Genomic DNA, 20,809 nt, shown 5'->3' on the forward strand with positions numbered 1-20,809 from the left:
GTGAGTGTTCAGCAAGTATCGCCTCCTAGCAGCGACTTATACAAGGACAAAATTATCTTCAATAAAGATCTCTTTCCATGCTGCACCTTTAAGTACAGTCTCGTTGGATTGCAGCCACGCCTGTTAGACAGTGCCGTGACAAACTACTATCTCTCGGGACTACTTATAAAAGAATTCGATCTTGTTTTAACGAATGATGGCGATGAGTGAAATCCAATGCCTAGCTGAAGCTGTAAGCGAGCGGGTAAAGGCGGTAGTTAAACTCAAAGCCGAGGTCTTCATGTCAAGTTTTGGGGGTAGACACAGAGTAGAGGACGTAAAATGACGTTGATTATAGGCGTTCTCGTGACTTTGGCCAGAAATATAGCAACTTTTATAGCTTTTGATAGGACAATTCCTAGACTCATGCCCCCCAGGCCCCTCAACTCCAACACCCGACCCCACTGGAATACATGTCGAATGGCGGGGTAAGAAAAGGCCGCTCCTCCAACATGACAGTTTGGAACGTTGGAGGCATTGTATCTTGGAAAGGCCTCAAATTCGACTCTCATCATCATGTTCTCTTGATCTGTTTGTCTGTTCCTTTTGTCTGATCAGAAGGTGTCTTTGTAATCTAGATATCTTCAGTGGAGTCACGATAGGAACCAATATCTGGTCTAGACAACATCATTATCTCTCATACCCGAACTGAACCCTTTCCAATACTTCAACTCTGACTCCTCCAATCTTCAACCTCTCTTATCAAGTCCAATCACACCATCCTCATCTCCATCTTCCCCACCATCTTAGTCAACAAATGAATACCCGTCGCCTATTCACTACCGCATTCAAGACCCTCAACGTCTCTTTGTCAACCTCACACTCAAACTACTTCACTCCCCTCTTTCGCCCCCTCTTCACTCGTCGCACAATGGCTTCCGCCGCTGCCAAACGTCTCACTGGCAAGACAATCCTTGTCACTGGTGCATCCTCCGGCATCGGCCGCTCCACGGCTCTGGAGTTCGCTCGGACTGCGCCCAAGAATGATCTTCGTCTCATCCTCACTGCACGCCGTGTTGATTCCCTCAATGCACTTGCTGAAGAAATCAAGAGGGAGGTCGGCGATGGTGTCAAGGTTCTGCCGTTCAAACTCGATGTGAGCAACCCTGCTGAGGTTAAGGGTATTGTCGGCAACTTGCCCGAGGAGTGGAGGAACATTGACGTGCTCGTCAACAATGCGTAAGCTCCTGTATGTGGACAATTTCGCTGGATGGTTGCTAACAACACAATAGAGGTCTGGTCAAGGGTGTTGCTCGTGCCCCTGAAATTGCTGAGGAGGACATCAATGTTATGTTCCAAACAAACGTCACAGGTCTCATCAATATGACCCAGGCTATCCTCCCCATCTTCCTCGCCCGACCAGACGGTGGCCACGGCGATATCATCAACGTCGGCTCCATTGCTGGCCGAGAGCCTTACCCCGGTGGTGGCATCTACTGCGCTACAAAGGCCGCTGTTCGCAGCTTCACTGACAGCTTGCGAAAGGAGCTCATTGCCAGTCGTGTCCGTGTTATTGAGATTGATCCCGGTCAGGTCGAAACTGTAAGCGTAACCTATGTGTGGCCAACATGACGAGATTCTCACGGCTCAATAGGAGTTCTCCGTGGTACGATTCTATGGCGACAAGGAAAAGGCCGATGCTGTCTATGCGTAGGTTGTCTTGAACTGGTCAAAATACACAGTACTGACTTGCGAGCAGCGGATGTGAACCTCTCACCCCCGACGACATTGCTGAGATCATCGTGTTTACCGCAACTCGCCGAGAGAACGTCGTTGTTGCCGATACGCTAGTCTTCCCCAGTCATCAGGTAAGATACTGACTCAAAAACTCGAGAGTCGAAAACTCTGGCTAATCTTCTGGACCACAGGCTGGTGCTGGTATTATGCACCGAAAAACTTAGACAGTCGAAAGTAAACATAATAAACAGCCAGCATAACAGCGATTCAAGCGAACAGATGGTACAATTACTATATGAGTTGTATTAAATAAAAGTCTTAGTTATAGATAGATATGATGGCTTAAACCGCTATATTCGACACAAACTGGTATCAAGTGCATCCTGTTTACAAAATGTTCGGAAATTTCTCTTGCCCACAACTCATTTGTCCCCGAAGAGACATGAATCCATGACGGTTCTAAGTTGCAGGCCTTCTAAGACCGAAGGATTATTCTACCAACGTTCCGTTAAGAACCCATTCTGGGATGAATCGGGCCCTTGCCGTCAACAAGTGACAGCACCGCTGGGTTGCATTTAACTGATCCAGGACAAAAGGCTGGCGCTACATCACATCACATCACGAACCCAAACGAAAAGACCAGGAACTGAAATCGTAATTCATCACCTACTCTGCTTTTTTGTCGGAATTTTCATCCTCAGATTCAATGGTCCAGCATAGGGTACCGATATGTCCTTGCCCCCAGACGCCTCGCTAAAAATGAATAGTAATCATCAAAACACAAATGGTAGTGTCGATAAGCACTTAGCTGCCAAGGCAGACTAGGCACGATTGCGTAGCAACGGGTGACTGTGTAAGATTGGAAGCATTGCGATGCAGTCCTATCTAATCACCATAATGTTGGAAGAGAGGCGAAAGAGCCTCGCCATAGTGGTTACGTCGAATGGCCTCCGCCAGTAGGAATGAGAGGTCGAGAACCACGAGCTTGCTGATGCTGCGTGCCCTGTCCTTATCAATTGGAAAGCTGTTGGTCACAACAATTTGGTCGATGCACTCGCATGCTTGCAGTTGTTCCAGGCTGTCGCCGCCAAAAACACCATGCGTGGCCATGCAATAAACCTTCTTTGCTCCGCCTTTCTTGACCACCGTCTCGGCTGCAGCGATCCAAGAGCCAGCCTTGTCAATCATGTCGTCCACGATAAAAACGGTCCGATTCTTGACGTTTCCAACTAGAGTGATAAGATGCTCGGCACCTGGATCCTCGAATGCGTTGTCCTCCTCATCGGAACTTGCCGCAGCGTCGCCAGATCCTCCAAGAGATTGAGGCTCAGGGACGAAGAATGATGAAGCATGAGACATAGTCATAGGATCATCTTCCACACTGCCATCGACAACAGATCGATCAGGAGACGGATAGTCATCCTCGACGATACGACCTTGAACCAAACGGCCCTGTGTAACCTCAGACGCTTTATGATCATCATAATCCGCCTCGCCATCGGCCGAACCATCGGGTGATCCAGCAGGGGGGGTAGTGTTAGGATCCGCAGCCTCGGCAGCGTTGGGAGTGACTGAACGAGCAGAGCTGTTGACCCGTGTGGGAGAGCCCTGTGGGTTCGTCACAATTCGCGTGGAGCGAGGAGGGGGTGTCTGCCTCTTAGGGGTAGCCTCGGACTCGACAGCACGTTCGGAAGCCGGCGGTCCGCGGTAGGGAATGGGTCGGTTAGACTCCAACGGCGTGGGTTGACGCTCGACGTTATGATCGAAGTGCCTCATGATCATGCTCGCTGTCATGTTACTCACACGCTTCCTGTCTGTAGTAACAATCCCGAAATTAAGCTTGAGAGCATCCGCAAGCGATGTCACTCGCTTCGTTCCTCCAGCGTTCTTGGAGACCACGACCGCTTCGCGCCAGTTAGACACGTTGTGGCGGATCCACTTCGCGAGGATAGGCTCTGCGTGCAGGTTGTCAACGGGACACTTGAAGAAGCCCTGCATCTGCGAGGCATGAAGGTCGACAGTGATAACGTGCTTAACGCCAGCAACACCCAACAAGTTGGCAAGCATGCGAGCAGTAATCGCACCTCTATGCGATTTCTTTTTTGACTGGCGGCTGTAGGGAAAATAAGGAAGGACGGCTGGACGTAACAAGTAAGCCGATTGAGGTCTCAAACAGGGGACGAGAACCACGAACCAGTGACTTTGTTAGCAGAACCGCCTTTGCAGGCCGAGATCATGATGAGAAGCTCCATGATGGAGTCATTGATGCTGGGGCTGCCTGATTGGACAACGAAGACGTCCTTCTCTCGGACACTTGTCAGAATTCTGACGCTCGTTTCACCCTTGGGCACTGGTTAGCTCAAAGCACGCAGCTTGTTTTACTGCCAAACATGGGCCTGTAGAGGAGTAATCGTGATGGTTGGCCAAAGAAGGGTCATGTTGAATGACCATGGCTACGAGCACGAGGGCAAGGGAAGCTCACATTGGAGAACTGGGTAAGCTCAGCGCTGGCAGGATGCATGCCCAGATTCTCGCAGATTTGACCTGTGAGGACTGGGCAGGAATTGCCTGCGAAGATCAGTGTATTGCGCATCTTGACCAGCCCATCGACCGACGTGGAAGGGTGAAGCTTTGAAGGCAATGGAGGAAGAAAGAAAAGTTGAGGTTGAAGGAAAGCCGCGTTCAGGTTGGAGCTTTTTTTTTTCGTTGCCCCGGCTCGTTGCACTGTGTGTCGGAAAGCTGACACTTACTGTAGATAGTAGCTGGGCTTCTCTTATAGTGGGGTCAAAGGCCAATTCTGGCACCAAATCAAGCATCCCGAAGCCGGAAGAGCTACAGTGTCATACACTGTGCTACTACCCCCGCAGTCATTAACTAAGCGGGGCATCCCGGAAACTGCGTCACAGCCTCGCAATTTCTCAGACAAGGGCCTTGAAATTCTTGCTCGATTAGCTGAGATGCCAGTCCCTTTTACGATGAAAGAGCAGCCTTGGAACCTCCACAACTGAGTTCTGAGTAACAACGACACTGAGGAGCCCGGAAAGACCTATTTTATTCTCTTGAACAATAACAAACTGGGCTTTTTCTCAATGGAAATGGGATAGAGCTTCACTAACCTTGAAACCCTCCCGCAACATGGGGATTCCTCGCCTCATACCTACCCTAGAGCCATACGTTGTTCATGGACTCCTCAACAATGAACACGTAGTCATCGATGGACCAGCATTAGCGTATCATATTTTGTACATCTGCAACAGACATGGTATTCCTCAGCCGTCATACAAACTTCTCGGTGAGACCGCTGTAGCATGGTTGGATGAACTCACTCGGCGTGGTGTAGGCATGTAAGTTTGGTGTCTCTTGTTGCCTGGTTGAGACTGACCACAACAGCGACGCCATATACTTTGACGGATATCTACCACAAGGAAAAGAACCCGTTCGCATGCAGCGCATGATCAAAAGTCTCAATCAATTGAAGGTCTCACATTCATCTGAAACCAATGGTTTCTTCCCATCGTACTTCTCGGCTGCCAATGAGATTGCTCCAGTCCTCTTCACTGCAGTTAAACCACCAGGAAAACCGGCATTGCCACCCAGTTTTCATGTCCCTGCTATCATTGATGCCTTGAGGTCTTCGCCACGCTACACAAAGATAGTGATTCTTGTTCCGGGCGAGGCGGATGCATACTGCGCACAGCATTTGTCGCAATCGGGCGGGACGGTTCTCACCTCCGACTCGGATCTTTTGGTTCATGATCTGGGCAAGGGAAGCGTCGTCTTTCTTCGCGACATTTATCTTGATGATCAGTCCAATCTCGCATGCGCAAGCTTTTGTCCTTCCCACATCTGCGAGAAACTTAAGCTTGCGTCTTCTGCTGAGATGTGCCGACTTGCTTACGAACGAAAACGGTCTGCCCATTCGACACTTCCACAACTCTTGCAGAAGTGTGCACAACCAACCACCGACCAAACGGGTTACACTGAGTTCTGTCACGAGTATCTAGACCATGTAGTTGCACCAATTCCCACCTCAACATGCGGAACAGTAATAGAGATCGGTTCACTGGACCCCAGAATATCGGAGATGGTATTGCAACTGGGACCCCAGAGTGGCCACATGCACACTACAAGCGACCCCAAGATGTTTCTTCCTATTCTGTTAGAGAGTCCTTCGCGGGGAAGTGCCTGGGAACAGAGCACGTCAATTCGACAGTTGGCTTACACAGTAGCCCGATGGATCATTCCTGGTGCTTTTTCAACTGTTCAGGAGTACCGGAGGGTCAACACTCTGGTGCAAAAAGGGCGACAGGTTCCTATGCTACCCCAAAAAGAAGCGAAAGCTTGGTCTCAAGAGTTGGTCAGACTGATGACTATGATCAGAGCAGGAACACAAGTCGACATAACTCGGGCTTGGTACATCCTGTGCCTGACCCTTGATATACGATATAGCCATGAAGATGGCAAGCATTCACATTCACTGCAGATTTTGGAAGAGAGTTTACAAGCCCCAACTTTTAGGAAAATTACTTGGGATACTCTTCACTTTGTTGCTCATCTTCAAGCTGCTTTTTATTCGTTTCGACTCTTGAAGCAAATCATCTCACTTGGGCAGCTTCAAAGAACCCTACCAGATCTAAACGACATGCTGTCGTCATTACCACCTCTGGCGGAGTTTCCTGATGTGGAGAGAACCATTGTATTTCTGCAAAGAAGCAATGAGGACCGGATTTACAAGAAAATTTCTAGGCTTGTCCCATTGCCAAATGCCAACATGGACGCAAAGCCAAAAAGAACTGCCAAAGACAAGAAAAAGCGAAAGGTGGGTAAAGATGATGCCCCCAAAAGGCAGAACAACTCTGCCAAGTCTTCGTCAAGAAACTTCTTTGATGTGCTGTCTCAATAAAGTTAAGCATCAAAAATCACAATGCATACCGATACCAAGATCAAAAGAAGCTTACTACTCTTGTGTAATTTGTTACATGGTGAATATCGTACCGACAATAAATCCCACCAAGCCTAGCCATTATCAAAGACTCAAATATTGAGCCACACGATTACGTCTCGTTGCGCCACCACCGATCCTGACCCTGACCCGTCCGTAACTTCGTACATCGTCTCAACATCATAATTATACAATCAAGTGTTCCGGGATCGACCCGCTCCATGAATCTCATCCAGGAGGCGAGACAAAGGACTGCCTTCTTCCTCTACGTCGGCCACATCCCGGAGTAAGCTTTCCTGGGGACTGCCATTGCCAGCCGACTTGATAATCTTCCACGCCCGACGGAACTCATCGCGAATTGACACAATACCGTTGTGTGTGACAGTTCGAGCAACGTTGTGATCCAGCTCGAAGGGGTCTTCGATAGCAAAGAGATAGCGGTGACGGACTTCCTTGAATTCTCCATTCTTACCTGTGACGCTGCCTTGCGTGCCCTGCTTGGGCTGTGCTCCTGTATCCTTTACATCACTCTCCTTAGGATGCACTGTCGTGGAAGTCGCTTGGTCGGACTGAGGTGGCGGATGAGGCCCAACATTTTGAGCCTCGATGACTGTTTTGGCGCCAGTCCAACCCTTGTCTTGCTTTGTCTGCAAACCACCTGGGGTCCGCAAACTGAGCACATCTCTTCCCCAGTCAAATCCTCTGCCCATGGAAGTGCTGAGCATACTGCTATGGGCATAATACTCGAAGAAGCCACGCAGGAGGTGGCCAATGGTGTCTTTGTTACCATTTAGCTGGTTCGCACGTGCCAGATTCAGGATTTCCTCTTCGTTACGCCAAAACTGAACGTTGTGGCCACGGCACATAACCATATCCTCGAATTCAACAGGCGAGAGCCCTGGGGGCGGAGGAGGAGCGAGCTGCTGGAGATTTGGGCTAACAAAGGGCTCAGCGACGTTGACTAGATAATGAAGGACCATCAAAACGTAGCCATAGCTGCTAAGGGTTCCGCGATATCCCGAGTTGATCCCACGAGTCTTCGCCCAATGCTTGACGAACAAGACCATGGGCCGAACGCGCGGATCGGTGTGAGAGTAACATCGTAGGAGAGCCGTGTTGTGAAGAGCCAAATGGGCGGAGAAGTTGATGTCACATTGCACACCTGCGCCTGTCTTGGGAAACTCTAAATGATCTCTGTATCGATCGCGTGGCTGGTTCGGAGCCATCTTGTGAGGGTCTGGAAGTTGTCGGATTCTCGCCACAAGGTCTACCGTTGTTGGTGTGAGGGGAATGAAGAACCCATCGCCAAGCCTCAGGCGATCATTTTGTTGTAAAGGTGACCGCAGCAGCGTGATATAGTCCATAACATCCTGGACGACGGACTCATCGTAGGAATCCTTATCTAATGCTCGTTCAAATTCCCACGCTAAATGGATGCATTTGTGTAAGAGTCCGACTCCTCTGAGCGACAGGGACTCAGAACATGTGGTTATGCATGACTGTAACATCTTTTGAATCTCCTCCTGATGGATACCGCTGACATATTGAGTAACAAGCATACTCGTCCACTTTGAGATGGCTTGTTCATTAGCTGGCTTTAGTCCGTTAAAAATATAGAGTGCCCTCGTATAGTATGACATAGGCGCCTCATGCTGACCCTGTTCCAAAACCACAAATTGCACGGAAGGGGCCCTTTTGAGCTTGTCAAGGGCCAATTGAAGTTCTTTAGTGAAAAAAATGGGATCGGTACCAAAGGTTTCTCTGTATTGAGCGTCCTCCCACACCTTCAAGGCCTGCCCAGTCAATGATTGAGAAGCCGGGTTACGCTCTTCGACACCACTCTCCTCCCAGCGCTGCCGAATATGTTCGCCTTCGACCTGGGTGTATACCCCAAGCAAAGATCGTTTGGTGGGAGTGTCTGCATTTTGCACAAAGGAGAGAGACGGGTACGTGGACAGGCGATCACGAAGACGAGTATCCGCAAGACCGCTGATGAAGGCCTCGCTCACTCTGTTCAATAGAATCCAATCTTCATCCGAGAGTACGCGACAATTAGAGATGGTAGCATCACGGCCACCGGCCCTACGAAGAACTCGCTTGGCCAAGCCATAGTACGAGGAGAGAGAACTTCTGGGACCTTGCTTAAGTTCAATTGTTTTCGTGCCGACTTGGATGGAATCCTGTGATACGGGCTCAACAACGGTTGTGGGACTGTTTTGAATCCCTGCAAGGGGGTCTTGCTGACTTTCATGCTCATTGTTTGCTGCTTGTGGATCGTGTTCATCATCTTCCTGACCTTCCGGGGCTTCATCAAGGCCATTCTCCCATCGAAATCTCTCCTCAAGAAGTCCTTGCCGAAGATTTTCCGGCGGGGACTGGCATAGCTTGATGATGGGGACTCTAGTTCGGGTCAGAAGCCTCGCCCCTAGACCAGCTTCCAAGAATGCCTTCTCTAGGAGACGCGGTATAGGAGATCCTGGAGCATCAGGCTGGGAGGCAGACATTGGTGAAAGAAGACCAAGATCCATGTCTGAGGCCTTGGTTGCGAAGCCTGAAGACAGACTGCCAAAGCATTTCAGCTGAACTGTGAGGGGTTGAAAGTCTGTTTCTGGCCTTTCCTCCTTCTCATAGTTGGCGATGACCTCTCGACTAATGGTTTCAATCCTGCAACGGAATTCCTCCTTTTCTGCTATTTCCGACCTTTCGATTTCAGAATTGGAAACGACTTGAAAACAAAGTTGATCAAGCAGAGCATCCTGAGCTGCAATTTCCTCGGGATGGAACTGAACTGCGCGTCTGGTGTTGTACAAGTAACCAGAACTCCGGTTCGATTGGATTGGCATAGAGTTAGGGCGGCCTCGAGAGGAGGGAGGAGTATTATCATAGCCTCGATACCTAGGCTGCTGAGGGCCATTCCAGTGGCGATGGGAAAACGAGCCACTTTGACGATTTTCGCTAGGAGCTCCCCATGGCTGAGTGTCAGTATGCATGTGACGTTGATAAGGCTGAGAGGGGCGGGAGTATTGAGATGTCGGACTTTGGTAAGCTCTATCTGGGGGAGGTTGCTGGGCCCGAGGATCAATAGATATGGATAGTTGAGAGCTCATTTGGCGTCTTTGTGCCTGGTTTAGCCGCTTCCGTGCAGGCTTGGACTGATGAGGGGCACCGTCGGACGTTTCAACAGAATCACCCCTGTTATCTGAGTTGCTCTGAGATAGTGGAGCTGACTGCAGAGAAGCCCTGGGCACAGAATCGTGTAATGGTGGGCCATTAGAGATGATCAGATTGCGCAAGTGATTCTCAAGGCCTGCTTGGGAGTCACCAGGGGCCTCCACCTGAGGCTCACGCCGATGAGGAACCATTTGTGACTCGAGAAAAATAATATGTGATAGAGCAACGGAATTGGTCTTGCCGTTAAGCTCCGTGCGATAGAACTCTTTGTTGTAAGAATGTCGACCAGGGTGTGAATAGTTGCATCCCGCTCAGCGAACACTATCCCAACATTCGCTTCCGTAAAGAACACTTTCTTGCGTGATAAGGCGCATCAAGCCTAACGCGCGGTAGACTCGATGGATGCAACAACTCCAATTCAGTTCTGCGCTTTCTTTCAACTGGATGAAGGGAGGGGTCCTGGCAGGCAAAGATGTGTAGATGCTTTGGCCTCGTCTCACCAACACGGATGAACAAAGGAACGGACGAAGTGGGAAGCTAGAGAGATTAATGGATTGGGTGCACAATTGTTCGTTGGGGGCCGTGACTGCGGCAATGAAGTCGTACAGGTGTGATGTTGAAATGTGCTGGGCGTGGTTGGAGCTGCTGATCTCCACAAAATGCAGTTATGAGTTCACTGTTTGCCAGAGGCATTCATAGTGTACTACAGTGCTGTGTTCAGTAGTATTTACTGTGCAAACCACTTCGTGAGTGAAAAAGTGTCTGTCATACCAAGCTTGATACCTACTTCTGACAGGTGGGTAACAACAAAATGACAGTATTCGCATGTTGACACTGTGTATCAAATAACATTCCGTGATAGATAAAGGTAGAGTTTATATTCTCTTTGTCCTTGGACAGTAGCAACCATGCGTCATTCCCACGCGATCAAGAAACAGTGATTTTATAGGAAAGCTCTATGTACGACCTTTGCGCTTCAGGGCCAGGGCATTCGTTTAACAATACTCCTCGTTGGATACTTTGTTTGGGTATCTAAGTGTAAAACTCGAGAAGACCCGACCTGTGGTCTATACCTCATAGTTTCAAGGTCTCAAGGCCCAGGAACACTGGCGGCTGGAAGCTAACTGGGGAGCGCACAGCCACATGTGGCTTCTTACTTCAGAGCCTTTGTCATCGTCATAAGGTAGGCGTACCATCTTGCTCAGGACCTTTGTCCCTGCATTCAGCATCATCTTTGTCCGGGCATAAAAAGCTCCTTTCCGCCCTCGCCTGGCAAAACCAGTCTTTTCCTGTATTGATAAAACAAACAGCATCAAACTCCCATCACTATAATCTACGAACTCCTCCAGATACGCGCGTTGATTTAGTTTGCCTCGCGCTCTGCGCAGAGCTAGGCTACAGGCTGTGACCTGTTGTCGTCAGAGCATTTCCGGGATTTCTTTCGCGATTGCGCGACCTCTTTCATCAACATGAGCGCGCCGCCTCCCCCAGGCAATCCGCCCGCCAATGCGCCTGGTTATCCAAATGGTGCCCCGAAGAAACAGAAGCCAAACCCCCTTCGGCCATTGCGTAAAAATCCCAAGGCAAACCCCCTTGTTTCTCGAAGACCACCACCCAGGCCGACAGCGCCATCTGCTTCGGGTAGGCCAAATGGAACAAAGCCAAACATTGAAGAGATTCGACGTCAAAATGGTGGCTGGTCAGAGCCACCGCCACCTAAGTACAACGACATCCCCATTATGACAACGAAGAAGGATCTTCTCGACGGCATTCGATACCACATGATGAAGTTCACTCAATCTAAAGCAGGAGGAAAATCCATCGATCCAACCGACCAGGACGACTTCGCACGACCTGTAACATTGCACCGACGAGATGCTCGCCAACCCCCTCCGGGAAGGGCCGTCAAGACCGAAGCACCTGAAGCGCCTCAGGCTGACGAGGAAGAGGTGGAAAGACAGGCGCAGAGGAAAGCTGAACGGGAGGCTCAGCGCGCCATTGACCAGGCCAAGATTGCGCCTGTGGCCAAAGACCCTAATCCCAAGCGACCGAAGAAGCAAAAAGAGGAGAAAACAACGTTCAACCGGGCGCCCAAGACTGAAACTGCTAAGAAGGCGTCCGACCTGCGATACGAGGAAGCTCTTCCATGGCATCTCGAAGATGCAGAGGGTAAAAATGTTTGGGTTGGCAACTTCGTGGACACACTCTCTGGATCTAACGTGGCCTTCATGATTGATCAGTCCGTCTTCCGCATGATCCCCCTGGAGAAGTGGTACAAATTTACGTCTAAGCCTCCTTTCCAGACTTACGACATTGATGAGGTGGAGGCCTTTATGAGTAAGAAGGTGGATGTGGGCCGTTGGGTCATGAGAGACGAAGAGAAGAAAGCTGGGCGAAAAGACTTGGAAGCCACAAGAAAAATGTTCTACGGAAGCGGCCCGATGGTCAAGACTGAAAGTGCCACGTTCAAGGCCGCTTCGAGGTCAGAGAAACTGGAGCATGATGAGATTGATATGTCGGGCGATGAATTTCAAGATGATGATGAGGCTCCCATGTTCGAAAGGAATGACGATGAAGACACAAAGGACTCCAAGGACCGTATTCGTCGGGAACAACTCGGTGCCAACTTATTCGGAGAAGGCGACGAGCAAGAAGTAGACAAAGAACTGGATGAACAACTCCGAGAAGAGATTCTACGACAGAAGCTCGGCAAAGCCACCAAGAAGGCATTGATCAAGAGAGATCGAGAGGATATCTACGAAAGCGACGATTCCGAAGAGAATCCATGGAGCAGCTCGGTAAAGTCCTTTTTTATCAACTTGGGTCAAAATAATGCTAACTGATATTTCAAGTCTGATGACAACTCATCCGACGAGGAGGAAGAGGAAGACAAGAAAGATGACGAGAAGAAGGACGTCAATAAGGACGACAAGAACCAGAGCGGTTCCGGATCGAAGGGCACCAATACTCCCTCCGGGAAGAAGCCTGAAGGCTCTAAGAAGAGCAAGTCGCTCAAGCGAGCCGGCTCCCCAGCACTCTCCGAGTCGAGTGGAAACGAATCTTCCCGCAAAAAGCTCAAGAAAAATGTCACATCTGCCACGGGAAGCAGGTCTGGGACTCCTCTTTTACAAGGCGGAGCCGCCCGTCGACCTACGGCTGCTGGATCTGGTAGTGATGGGGAGGCAACTGCTGGCGAGATGTCAGATGGAGCTGCACCCAAGAGGAAGAAGTTGAAGTTGGTTAGTAGCAGTGCTCGGGGCACTCCTTCGGCATCCAGAGCTGGCAGTCCCAACCCAACCCAGGGTGGTAAGTTTTCTTTGGACTGATTTCAGACAGATTTATAACTAATATTGTCTTGCAGCTGCTTCTCCTGGCTCACCCGGAGCTTCAGCTGTCGAACCATCCGAAATTCTCGACAAGATTCCCGTCGAAGGCATCACCGTTAACGAGTTGATCAAGCTCTTCAACCACCGTCTGGGTGATAGACCAGGCCAGATGTCTAAGACTGAGTGGATTCAGCTTGTCAAGAAGCTTTGTGACTATGGACCTGACAAGCGACTTCGCCGAAGATCGTAAAAGAATAGATACCCGATCAGGGCGGCAATATCGTGTCTTTTTTCTCCTCTGGAGTTTATTTGCCTTGCGACTTCTTTGTTAGCGCACCCCGAACCAGACGTAATATCGGAATCCAACAACAGTATACATCTTGTCATTCAGATTATTACTTATGGAGGATAAGGTCAATTAGTTTAGCGCTTAAAATGGGTATATAATAGAATATCTGCATCAAACTCTACCCGTTCATTCATCCATTTGCCAAGAGTATTCAAGTCCCTTGTTCCGTTCTCTACGGTTAAGTGCCTTGAACCTCTCAGCTTCAAAACCATTGCCGCGATCGACACCATCCCAGCGATAGCCTGGTTTGATTCCGTACCGATTTGGTGGCGCTGCGCCAGCGTAAACTGGCTTGCGTTTTGACTTTTTGCTCTGTCCTGTGTCTGTTTGCTTCTTCTCGGCCATGAACTGCATCATAGGATCGTTCCAGCGCTCCTGTTCTTTCAATTCCTGATTCATTTCTTCGTCATCGGCCGTACGCGCGAATGACATAAGCTTGGCATCTTGTAGCTTCTCTCGGCGCTTACGAGCCTCCTCAAGCTGTATGTCACCCTTGAGAGCTTCTTTGGCCAGGCGTTCCTTTTCCTCTGCCTCAGCAGCGGCACGTCGTGCTTCGGCGCGCTTCATTGATATGTCGATTCTTCGGCCCGTGGCGTCTCGATATACTGTTTCTTCCTCCTTTGCTGATTTGCGGTGCCGTTCGAACTCTTCGCGTTCTTCTTTTTGCCGCCGTTTAAGTTGCGCTGAAACAGTTGCTGCGCTTTGCAGTCCTGCATGTGTTCCGTCGCTCATCTTGACAGCTGATTCGTCATCTTCGATAATGGGCATGTCCTCGTCTTCATCGCGAGCTGCGTTTTGCTCCGCTGCTGCTGATGCTAGAATCGCGTCTGCGGCCGCAGCCGCAGCCGAATCATCTTTTGATGTCGCGTCGCCTCCAACTGACTTCCAATTGCTCTTCTTGGTTTTTCGAAACTCAGCAGATCGCCCCGATACTGTGACCGGAGCATCTATTCCCTCGTCATCCTGTTGCGTATTGGTGTTGCCCCAACCTGAATCGTCATCGTCTGTAATAAGAAGGCCATTATTGGCATCGGCGCCGCGCTTGCGCTTCCGTTTCTTCGCTGGTTTTGGGTCGGCGACCAAGTATTTAGAAGCGAGATATGCTGATAAGTCTGAAGGCATTTTGTTTTTTGATGCGACAAGGACTGGGTTAAAAGGAGAGTGACAGGACTTGTCTTTTGAGTTAGGAACCTTGAATGTTCCCGTACAGATATGCAGCTATCACATATTGCGGCTCTCGCCTCGGTAGAGCAATTACAGTGGAGAGCTCAACTTTCCGTTGTCCGCTGTCCCTGGCTCTCCCGGTCTGGGCACACCCACAATGAGGTAAGGATACGTACCGCCATCATATCCCGAGTTTCCACATGGTCGCCAAACCTTTGTTGCTAATCTAAGATCAAAGTTCTTCAAGTTTAAAGGCGTTGGTTACCTATATTCACCTAATGTCCCATTTGCTTCAGTGACAGGATCATGCCGAGCCGAGTTGTGGCCTATACTATTCGCTTTTCACCCTCACCTTCTTACGCCTCATAATCCTCCGAAGTCCGGCCCTATATCATACCTATATCCTAGGACCCCTACGTTTACGACCCCGTCCGACATCATCACCGCAAGCCGCTGCTCGCCATCGCCTTCATGCCACAATCTATCGAGAATGCAGCTTCGCCGACGGAACCGCTCCAGGCGTTGCCCGCAGCCGCGTCTGCCATGAAGCTTACAAAGTCGCGACACTCCACACCTGTATTAGAGTCACTACCATTATCGCAATCGGAAACCAATCTGGCCTTTCGTCGCTCCAACCCGTCGGCTGCTTCCTTATATGCCTCGACTCTCTCTCCACCTGGATCGCGCTCAATATCCCCAGCTGGTCGAGGATCGCCCTCTCGAGTTCTCTCCCATACCGTCTTCGATGCCCGACCAAGCCGCTCACTACCTGAGACTGGGGGCGATGGATCCGAACCTTTGAATCTCATCCTCCGGGCATTCGTACCTCATGTCTCGATCTACTCTTCCCATGATACAGATACTTTGATGGACGAGAAGGGCTTTCGAAATGGTCTCTGGGAACTACTTAGACCCTTTGGTGAAGACGTGCCAGGCAAAGTTACGATCAGGGATAGCAACGGAATGAGCAAAGCCGCAGAAGGCTTCTCTATCAGGTTTACAAGATTCGGTGATAATATTGAACACCCCGACCCCACAGTTTCGGGTTTCAGGAATCCTGCATCCTCGCCAGGTCAGAATGGCAGCCAAGCGAGCACATCCAGGGATAAGCAATTTCTCATGGACGCGGAAGCTGTAGTCAACAGCCATTTGTCCTATGCAGAGGAGTCGTTCGCAGCGCTGCCCCAGCATGGCTTGTTCGCGGGTCCAGACACGGGCTCAGAAGAGACATCACCATATTACGCTCTTTATTTGCGACGGTTGCTATCTGGCCTTCCTATTTCACCCCATGAAACCTTTTCACATCCGGTAGCATGTGTTGTTGCCATTAGCTCACGGAATCCGAATCCTCTTGAAGAGCTAAAGAAACTCTACACAGAGACAAAGGAGGGGAGCCGAAAACTTCCGCTTTGGGTAGACAGTGAATTTATTCGATACTATGTCCTAGTCCACGATGAAGAGAAGGACGACATAACAAGATCTATGGGGCTGTTTGAACAAATGAAACGAAATATGGGACCCCATTGCCATTTTCTTCGATTGAGAAGCAGCCAGAGTGCCGAGACAGACGACGACAGTATTCCGCTTCCCCGCAGCGACTGGATGTCAGCGCAAGAGGAACTGGAAGATATCCGAAGGAGTGAAGATGACGAGGACTTTGAGGACCCAACACGCTACATATTTGAATCTGATGCTACTGCCATTCGTACGTTTGTGCGTGAGATGGTGACCATGTCTGTCATCCCTACCATGGAACGAAATGTATCGTTGTGGAATGACCAAGTTGCTTCCCGCCGAAGAGGTCTCACGGGTCGCTTCATGAATTTATCCAGGAAGTGGGCGTTCACCGGCAGCTCCAGGAATTCCACAGGTACAAGCAACGCAAGAGACAACTACAATGCTGCTGGGTTCTATGGATCAGAAGCCCCTGAGGCTATTATGCGAAAATTGGCGGACTACGCCTTCATGTTGAGGGATTGGAAACTGGCGCATTCAACATATGATCTTTTGAGATCCGATTTTAGCGATTCCAAGGCCTGGAAACATCACGCCGCTGCCAATGAGATGGCTGCGCTAAGTCTTTTACTTCTCCCACAACAGATGTCATCGAAGAATCGTGCCGAGACAATAGATCAAATGTTGGAGGCTGCGTTTTACTCCTACAACACCCGGTGCAGTGCCCCCTACGGAGCATTGCGAAGCTTGCTCCTGGGTTTAGAGCTGCTGCGTTTACGGGGTGGGACCAATATTGATGATGCAGGCCGCTGGGGCGTGAGGCTTCTTGAGTCCAAGATCTCGGGCAGCGTGGGCGATGCATTGATAAAGGAACGACTCGCTATTTGCTATGGTTCGAAAGAGGGGGTCGGCAGTTGGCACTGGGGTTCGCGCCGTCGAAAATCAGCAACTTGGAGCGTGCTCAGCGCAGATGCCTGGCTTCAGCAGTCCAAGCACATCCAGGCAAGGCGATGTCTTGACGAGGCCCAGAGGATGTACTCGACTTTACCTCATAAGGAGGGGATCACCAAGTTTGAGGCAGCAGGTGACTTCATGGCATCACTGCAGCACAGTCTTGCAGAGTCGCCAGACGCGTCGGATGACGACGGCGAGGGGGATGACGGTGACGATATTGATGAGGAGAGTGAGGCCCTCAATGATATGAAGCCGAGGAGGCCAAGTACAGCAGCGGTGGACATGTATCGGGATACAACGAAGGAGGAAGGTAGTAGTATGGATGATGGCACATAGATAATATAACGACCAACGACTCAGATGCTTCCCATTCAATATGATGTCTTGTATAGCTCTTCTTTCTGTGGTGGCGGCTATAGTGGTGTGCAGCTCATACTTCTTCCCCTTGGTTATAAGTGCGGAAATAAGGTGTGTGGCTTTAGCAGGCTACGGTGACCCTTTGCTGGGAGACAAGGAAAAATTAAGAGTTGACAAGAAGAAGATCTAGACCCCTATTGATTTACAATACAACCCTAAAGATATTTAAGTCAAAAGATTGTAACGCCGATATGCAACCCTGTGTGTGGTATGATATCCTGTGTATAAACATGAGCCGAGGTTGTTCTATACAACCTGTGCCGTTTGTGCACGGCGGCGAGCTTCCTCTTCTCTAACAATTATCTTCCTTTGCTCGGCTATCAAAAGACGCCCTTTTCGAAAGGCACCAAATGCGGATATGACTGAGCAAGCTGCAACTACTGTCGCTATCTTCATCTCTACCTGAAATGCATCAGCGTAGGTATAGCGGACAGCTGACCACTGTGCGTTAGTGAGATGTGTGTTAGAACCACCAATTGTTGCTTGCTCATAGGCCGTAAGAACACCCGAAAGATACTTTGAGCTTTTCTCGTTCAGCAAGGCTGATGATGCTGCGATGCCCAAGCTACCACCTAAGAGCCGAACTTGAGAGAGAATACCCTGTGCGGGCGCTAATGATGTGTTGTTAGCAAAAGCCTTCTTCCACGACCCAAGGTGTGATGCATACCATAGTCCCTAATAGGCACCTCAACCGTTGATAACATTGTCGAAGACGCGACGGTTAAGCCAAAGCCAAGACCACAAAATGTCATGTAACCAAGAAGTTTTGCATCATTGGGCTCATGTGACAGCGACGTGAGCAATCCGCAGCCGATTGTCATAACACTTGAGCCAAGTACCAATGACTCAAAGGTGTAGTTCTTGGTGGCGTTAATCTTGCCTGCTAAAAGGCTGCCAATAGCGGCTGTCCCCAACATGGGGAGCAACATGACGCCCGAGATGAGAGCAGACTTGCCACTAACAACTTGGAAGCGTAGGGGTATGGCATAGATGAGCAGCAAGTAAGGAAAGCCGTTGAGGAGGGTGTTGACAACGGCAGTAGAGTAGATCCTATTGCGAAAGATAATGATTGGGAATGCGGAAGCAAACCGATCGTGCCATCGATGCTGAATGAAGATCTGCCAAGCAATGAGTAGACCGCATGCAAGCAGGCCAAAAACCAGAGGTGCAATGAATATGGAAGTTTTCCATCCATCGTTAGATCTTTCTGTGCCAGCATTCTGAAATGAGAAAACGACCAAAACTGCAGCAGCAATAGCAAGGAGGGACCCAAGAAAGTCAAGTTCTTTCCAAGCACGTCGTTCTTGTGATGGTAGGTATTCCGGTTTAGGCCAAGTCAAGATAAATATGACGAGAGATACAAAACCAACAGGGCCACTGCAAGTTGTTAGCTACATGATAAAGCATCTATCTTAAGGAGGAGCAATACTTGATCCAAAACACCCATCTCCAAGAAGCATAGTGTGTCAAGATACCACCCAGAACAGGGCCAAGGACACCTGACATGGTAATGACCAAGCCTACCAGAGCCGCTATGTGCTGCTTCATGCTATCTGGGCTGATTTCAGGCAGCATGATCATCGTGAGAGAGTACAGTCCTGACTCTGTTAACGACATGGGGAATATGACGGTTCAGTAGAGCATACCTGAACCTCCGATGCCCTGCAGAGCACGAAATGCGATGAGTTGGTTAATACTCTGTGCAAAGCCACAGGCAAGAGAAAATATGAAGAAGATTATATAGGCTGCGATAAAGGCATCGCGACGTCCAACAATATCGGATATACGAGCGAAGACGATGGCGCATCCGAGATATGCAAGAGTGTATGCAAGAGCAACCCAGTTGACGTCCTCGAGGACCTCAAAGTCGACTCCGATACTGTGTAGACTTGTTGCAACGATAGAGGTGTCGATCATAGACAGGAACAGGCCTAGAAGGACTCTTGAAGTGTGTGTTAGTAGCGGGCTAGGGCAAGAGATGATGGGACATACCCAACACAGAGGCCCCAGAAACGAGCAGGTGGGATTACATGGACTTCAGTTTCGTCGCGGTCTGAAACGGGAAGTGAGCGCTCTGTTTGGGAGCCCGAAATGGTTTCTGGTTTGCCATCGTCTTGGGTACGCGTATCCTTCTCATTTACTCTTGCATCCATGATGGGTGTGTGAAAGGAGATGAGAAAGGCGACAAGATTCCTGTGGTATATTCCAAGAAGATTGCAACAACGGTGGGATGAAGTAGTTGACTGTGGGAGCTGGGTAGTCCTGATGGACGCCCCAAAATCTTCAGGAAATGTTGCACTGCAAGCAGGTTTGGCTGAATCACTGGCGCGTGGGGATTCTCGATCACCAAACAATAAGTAGCAAGTACGAGTAATAGGGCTTTATTCTGGTGCTTCGTTTGTCTCGATCAGTCTTGATATTTTGTTATACTAAAACAAAATGATCAGAAGTTTCCGTCCCTTATATGATCAGGATGAGGGCTGCAAGTAAGTGGTCCCGGAGATCTGGATATAGGCATTCCGCTGACGATGATGCATCTCTCGCATACAATGACCCCGGCCAAAGATTTGCGAGACATGCTATGAGAATCACTAAAATGAGAATTGGGGACCAACATGACTTCCCGGCTGCGAGTCCGAGCTATCTTAGTGAAGCAGTCAGCTTGAGGACGTTGAAGTGGAGTGATGGAGGGTCCACTCTCGCATTCGCTTATGATGGTCTCGTAGAATGATTGGCAGATCCCAAGGTCTCATCCGTGGGTGCTTGATAGATGGGGGATTGAAGATCTTGAAGGCCAGCGCTAGGCGTAAATGGGAAATCAATTCGAAGAAAGGAAGCCAATCCTGAAGCTTGAAGATAAATGAGCAAACCGCTAGATACCTCCTGGGTAAGGCAAAGTAGCTACTTATGGTTACGTGCGGCTCTCCGATGTATCGAAAAAGCTGTTTGCTAGAATCTGAAAGTCCGGTCGTGCAGAGAAATGCTTGTTTGGCTGCAAGTGTCGGTCTCGGAGTTTTTATCAGCGAATCACGCATCTTCCACCGTATAACGTTGAGAGCGGACGGTGAAGTTCAGCACGGATTTCCGTTTCATCTTTAAGGTCATAAGGTCCATTCAAAAGATTAAACGTCTCATCCTGGTGCCCTAGGCTTTGCAATCACTCCATCTTTTTGCCGAAGGATTCTGCATTACCTCATACATAGAGCCTGGGGTCGGTCATATTGGAACGAGTGGGACGGCTTGTATCCCTAGGGGCAGGCAAAAAATCTCAGGGCCTCTATTCAAACCACAAAAAGAAAAGGTTTGGGTAAATTT

General features: G+C 49.6%; 8 protein-coding genes across 13 annotated transcripts; 4 read left to right on the forward strand and 4 right to left on the reverse strand.

The window, feature by feature from the left end:
- The first annotated feature begins 469 nt into the window (after positions 1 to 469).
- Positions 470 to 4,373, forward strand: FOIG_04316 (oxidoreductase). 2 transcript variants are annotated; one of them, XM_031202487.1, is made up of 6 exons: positions 472 to 1,218; positions 1,272 to 1,581; positions 1,634 to 1,689; positions 1,739 to 1,847; positions 1,908 to 2,437; positions 2,484 to 2,503. In XM_031202487.1, exons 1-5 carry the CDS (start codon positions 797 to 799, stop codon positions 1,938 to 1,940), a joined length of 930 nt encoding a protein of 309 aa, XP_031067934.1. In that variant the 5' UTR covers positions 472 to 796; the 3' UTR covers positions 1,941 to 2,437; positions 2,484 to 2,503. The 2 variants fall into 2 exon arrangements, with proteins under 2 accessions (XP_031067933.1, XP_031067934.1); XM_031202486.1 differs by having other exon boundaries at positions 470 to 1,218; positions 1,908 to 4,373.
- Positions 1,951 to 4,393, reverse strand: FOIG_04317 (ribose-phosphate pyrophosphokinase). Of its 2 annotated transcripts, XM_031202488.1 has the most exons (3): positions 4,199 to 4,393; positions 3,911 to 4,058; positions 1,951 to 3,854 (listed from the first exon to the last, which is right to left on the reverse strand). In XM_031202488.1, the coding sequence occupies exons 1-3, from the start codon at positions 4,307 to 4,309 to the stop codon at positions 2,602 to 2,604; spliced, it is 1,512 nt and encodes a 503-aa protein (XP_031067935.1). In that variant the 5' UTR covers positions 4,310 to 4,393; the 3' UTR covers positions 1,951 to 2,601. The 2 variants fall into 2 exon arrangements, with proteins under 2 accessions (XP_031067935.1, XP_031067936.1); XM_031202489.1 differs by having other exon boundaries at positions 1,951 to 4,058.
- Positions 4,394 to 4,649: 256 nt separating this feature from the next.
- FOIG_04318 (uncharacterized protein) lies at positions 4,650 to 10,477 on the forward strand. Its single transcript, XM_031202490.1, has 2 exons — positions 4,650 to 5,060; positions 5,107 to 10,477. Exons 1-2 carry the CDS (start codon positions 4,852 to 4,854, stop codon positions 6,617 to 6,619), a joined length of 1,722 nt encoding a protein of 573 aa, XP_031067937.1. The 5' UTR covers positions 4,650 to 4,851; the 3' UTR covers positions 6,620 to 10,477.
- On the reverse strand, positions 6,586 to 10,488 carry FOIG_04319 (uncharacterized protein). The gene has a single exon (XM_031202491.1). It carries the CDS (start codon positions 10,018 to 10,020, stop codon positions 6,853 to 6,855), a length of 3,168 nt encoding a protein of 1,055 aa, XP_031067938.1. The 5' UTR covers positions 10,021 to 10,488; the 3' UTR covers positions 6,586 to 6,852.
- Positions 10,489 to 11,017: 529 nt separating this feature from the next.
- Positions 11,018 to 14,712, forward strand: FOIG_04320 (transcription initiation factor TFIIF subunit alpha). Of its 2 annotated transcripts, XM_031202492.1 has the most exons (3): positions 11,018 to 12,627; positions 12,682 to 13,135; positions 13,191 to 14,712. In XM_031202492.1, exons 1-3 carry the CDS (start codon positions 11,299 to 11,301, stop codon positions 13,403 to 13,405), a joined length of 1,998 nt encoding a protein of 665 aa, XP_031067939.1. In that variant the 5' UTR covers positions 11,018 to 11,298; the 3' UTR covers positions 13,406 to 14,712. The 2 variants fall into 2 exon arrangements, with proteins under 2 accessions (XP_031067939.1, XP_031067940.1); XM_031202493.1 differs by having other exon boundaries at positions 12,682 to 14,712.
- Positions 13,509 to 14,744, reverse strand: FOIG_04321 (uncharacterized protein). The gene has a single exon (XM_031202494.1). It carries the CDS (start codon positions 14,624 to 14,626, stop codon positions 13,631 to 13,633), a length of 996 nt encoding a protein of 331 aa, XP_031067941.1. The 5' UTR covers positions 14,627 to 14,744; the 3' UTR covers positions 13,509 to 13,630.
- A 68-nt stretch (positions 14,745 to 14,812) lies between these two features.
- Positions 14,813 to 17,683, forward strand: FOIG_04322 (uncharacterized protein). The gene has a single exon (XM_031202495.1). The coding sequence runs from the start codon at positions 15,140 to 15,142 to the stop codon at positions 17,411 to 17,413; it is 2,274 nt and encodes a 757-aa protein (XP_031067942.1). The 5' UTR covers positions 14,813 to 15,139; the 3' UTR covers positions 17,414 to 17,683.
- On the reverse strand, positions 17,587 to 20,604 carry FOIG_04323 (uncharacterized protein). 3 transcript variants are annotated; one of them, XM_031202498.1, is made up of 7 exons: positions 20,400 to 20,581; positions 20,198 to 20,343; positions 19,487 to 20,138; positions 19,141 to 19,436; positions 18,924 to 19,092; positions 18,162 to 18,871; positions 17,587 to 18,105 (listed from the first exon to the last, which is right to left on the reverse strand). In XM_031202498.1, the coding sequence occupies exons 3-7, from the start codon at positions 19,645 to 19,647 to the stop codon at positions 17,741 to 17,743; spliced, it is 1,701 nt and encodes a 566-aa protein (XP_031067945.1). In that variant the 5' UTR covers positions 19,648 to 20,138; positions 20,198 to 20,343; positions 20,400 to 20,581; the 3' UTR covers positions 17,587 to 17,740. The 3 variants fall into 3 exon arrangements, with proteins under 3 accessions (XP_031067945.1, XP_031067944.1, XP_031067943.1); XM_031202497.1 differs by having other exon boundaries at positions 20,192 to 20,343; XM_031202496.1 differs by having other exon boundaries at positions 19,487 to 20,343; positions 20,400 to 20,604.
- Between the last annotated feature and the right edge of the window lie 205 nt (positions 20,605 to 20,809).

Source organism: Fusarium odoratissimum (genome assembly GCF_000260195.1).
Source record: "Fusarium odoratissimum NRRL 54006 unplaced genomic scaffold supercont1.5, whole genome shotgun sequence".
NCBI classification, from domain to species: domain Eukaryota; kingdom Fungi; phylum Ascomycota; class Sordariomycetes; order Hypocreales; family Nectriaceae; genus Fusarium; species Fusarium odoratissimum.

Excerpts from the sequence above, each read along its gene's own strand:
- FOIG_04316 (XM_031202486.1), top strand. The coding sequence starts at position 797 with ATGAATACCCGTCGCCTATTCACTACCGCATTCAAGACCCTCAACGTC. Across the intron at positions 1,690-1,738 it reads AAGGCCGATGCTGTCTATGC|CGGATGTGAACCTCTCACCC; the intron begins GTAGGTTGTCTT and ends ACTTGCGAGCAG. Across the intron at positions 1,848-1,907 it reads TAGTCTTCCCCAGTCATCAG|GCTGGTGCTGGTATTATGCA; the intron begins GTAAGATACTGA and ends TCTGGACCACAG.
- FOIG_04317 (XM_031202488.1), bottom strand. The coding sequence starts at position 4,309 with ATGCGCAATACACTGATCTTCGCAGGCAATTCCTGCCCAGTCCTCACA. Across the intron at positions 4,059-4,198 it reads AGCTTACCCAGTTCTCCAAT|GGTGAAACGAGCGTCAGAAT; the intron begins GTGAGCTTCCCT and ends CCAGTGCCCAAG. Across the intron at positions 3,855-3,910 it reads TTCTGCTAACAAAGTCACTG|CCGTCCTTCCTTATTTTCCC; the intron begins GTTCGTGGTTCT and ends TGTTACGTCCAG.
- FOIG_04318 (XM_031202490.1), top strand. The coding sequence starts at position 4,852 with ATGGGGATTCCTCGCCTCATACCTACCCTAGAGCCATACGTTGTTCAT. Across the intron at positions 5,061-5,106 it reads ACTCGGCGTGGTGTAGGCAT|CGACGCCATATACTTTGACG; the intron begins GTAAGTTTGGTG and ends TGACCACAACAG.
- FOIG_04319 (XM_031202491.1), bottom strand. The coding sequence starts at position 10,020 with ATGGTTCCTCATCGGCGTGAGCCTCAGGTGGAGGCCCCTGGTGACTCC.
- FOIG_04320 (XM_031202492.1), top strand. The coding sequence starts at position 11,299 with ATGAGCGCGCCGCCTCCCCCAGGCAATCCGCCCGCCAATGCGCCTGGT. Across the intron at positions 12,628-12,681 it reads AGAATCCATGGAGCAGCTCG|TCTGATGACAACTCATCCGA; the intron begins GTAAAGTCCTTT and ends TGATATTTCAAG. Across the intron at positions 13,136-13,190 it reads TCCCAACCCAACCCAGGGTG|CTGCTTCTCCTGGCTCACCC; the intron begins GTAAGTTTTCTT and ends ATTGTCTTGCAG.
- FOIG_04321 (XM_031202494.1), bottom strand. The coding sequence starts at position 14,626 with ATGCCTTCAGACTTATCAGCATATCTCGCTTCTAAATACTTGGTCGCC.
- FOIG_04322 (XM_031202495.1), top strand. The coding sequence starts at position 15,140 with ATGCCACAATCTATCGAGAATGCAGCTTCGCCGACGGAACCGCTCCAG.
- FOIG_04323 (XM_031202496.1), bottom strand. The coding sequence starts at position 19,647 with ATGGATGCAAGAGTAAATGAGAAGGATACGCGTACCCAAGACGATGGC. Across the intron at positions 19,437-19,486 it reads TTCTGGGGCCTCTGTGTTGG|AGTCCTTCTAGGCCTGTTCC; the intron begins GTATGTCCCATC and ends ACACACTTCAAG. Across the intron at positions 18,106-18,161 it reads GGTGCCTATTAGGGACTATG|CGCCCGCACAGGGTATTCTC; the intron begins GTATGCATCACA and ends ACACATCATTAG.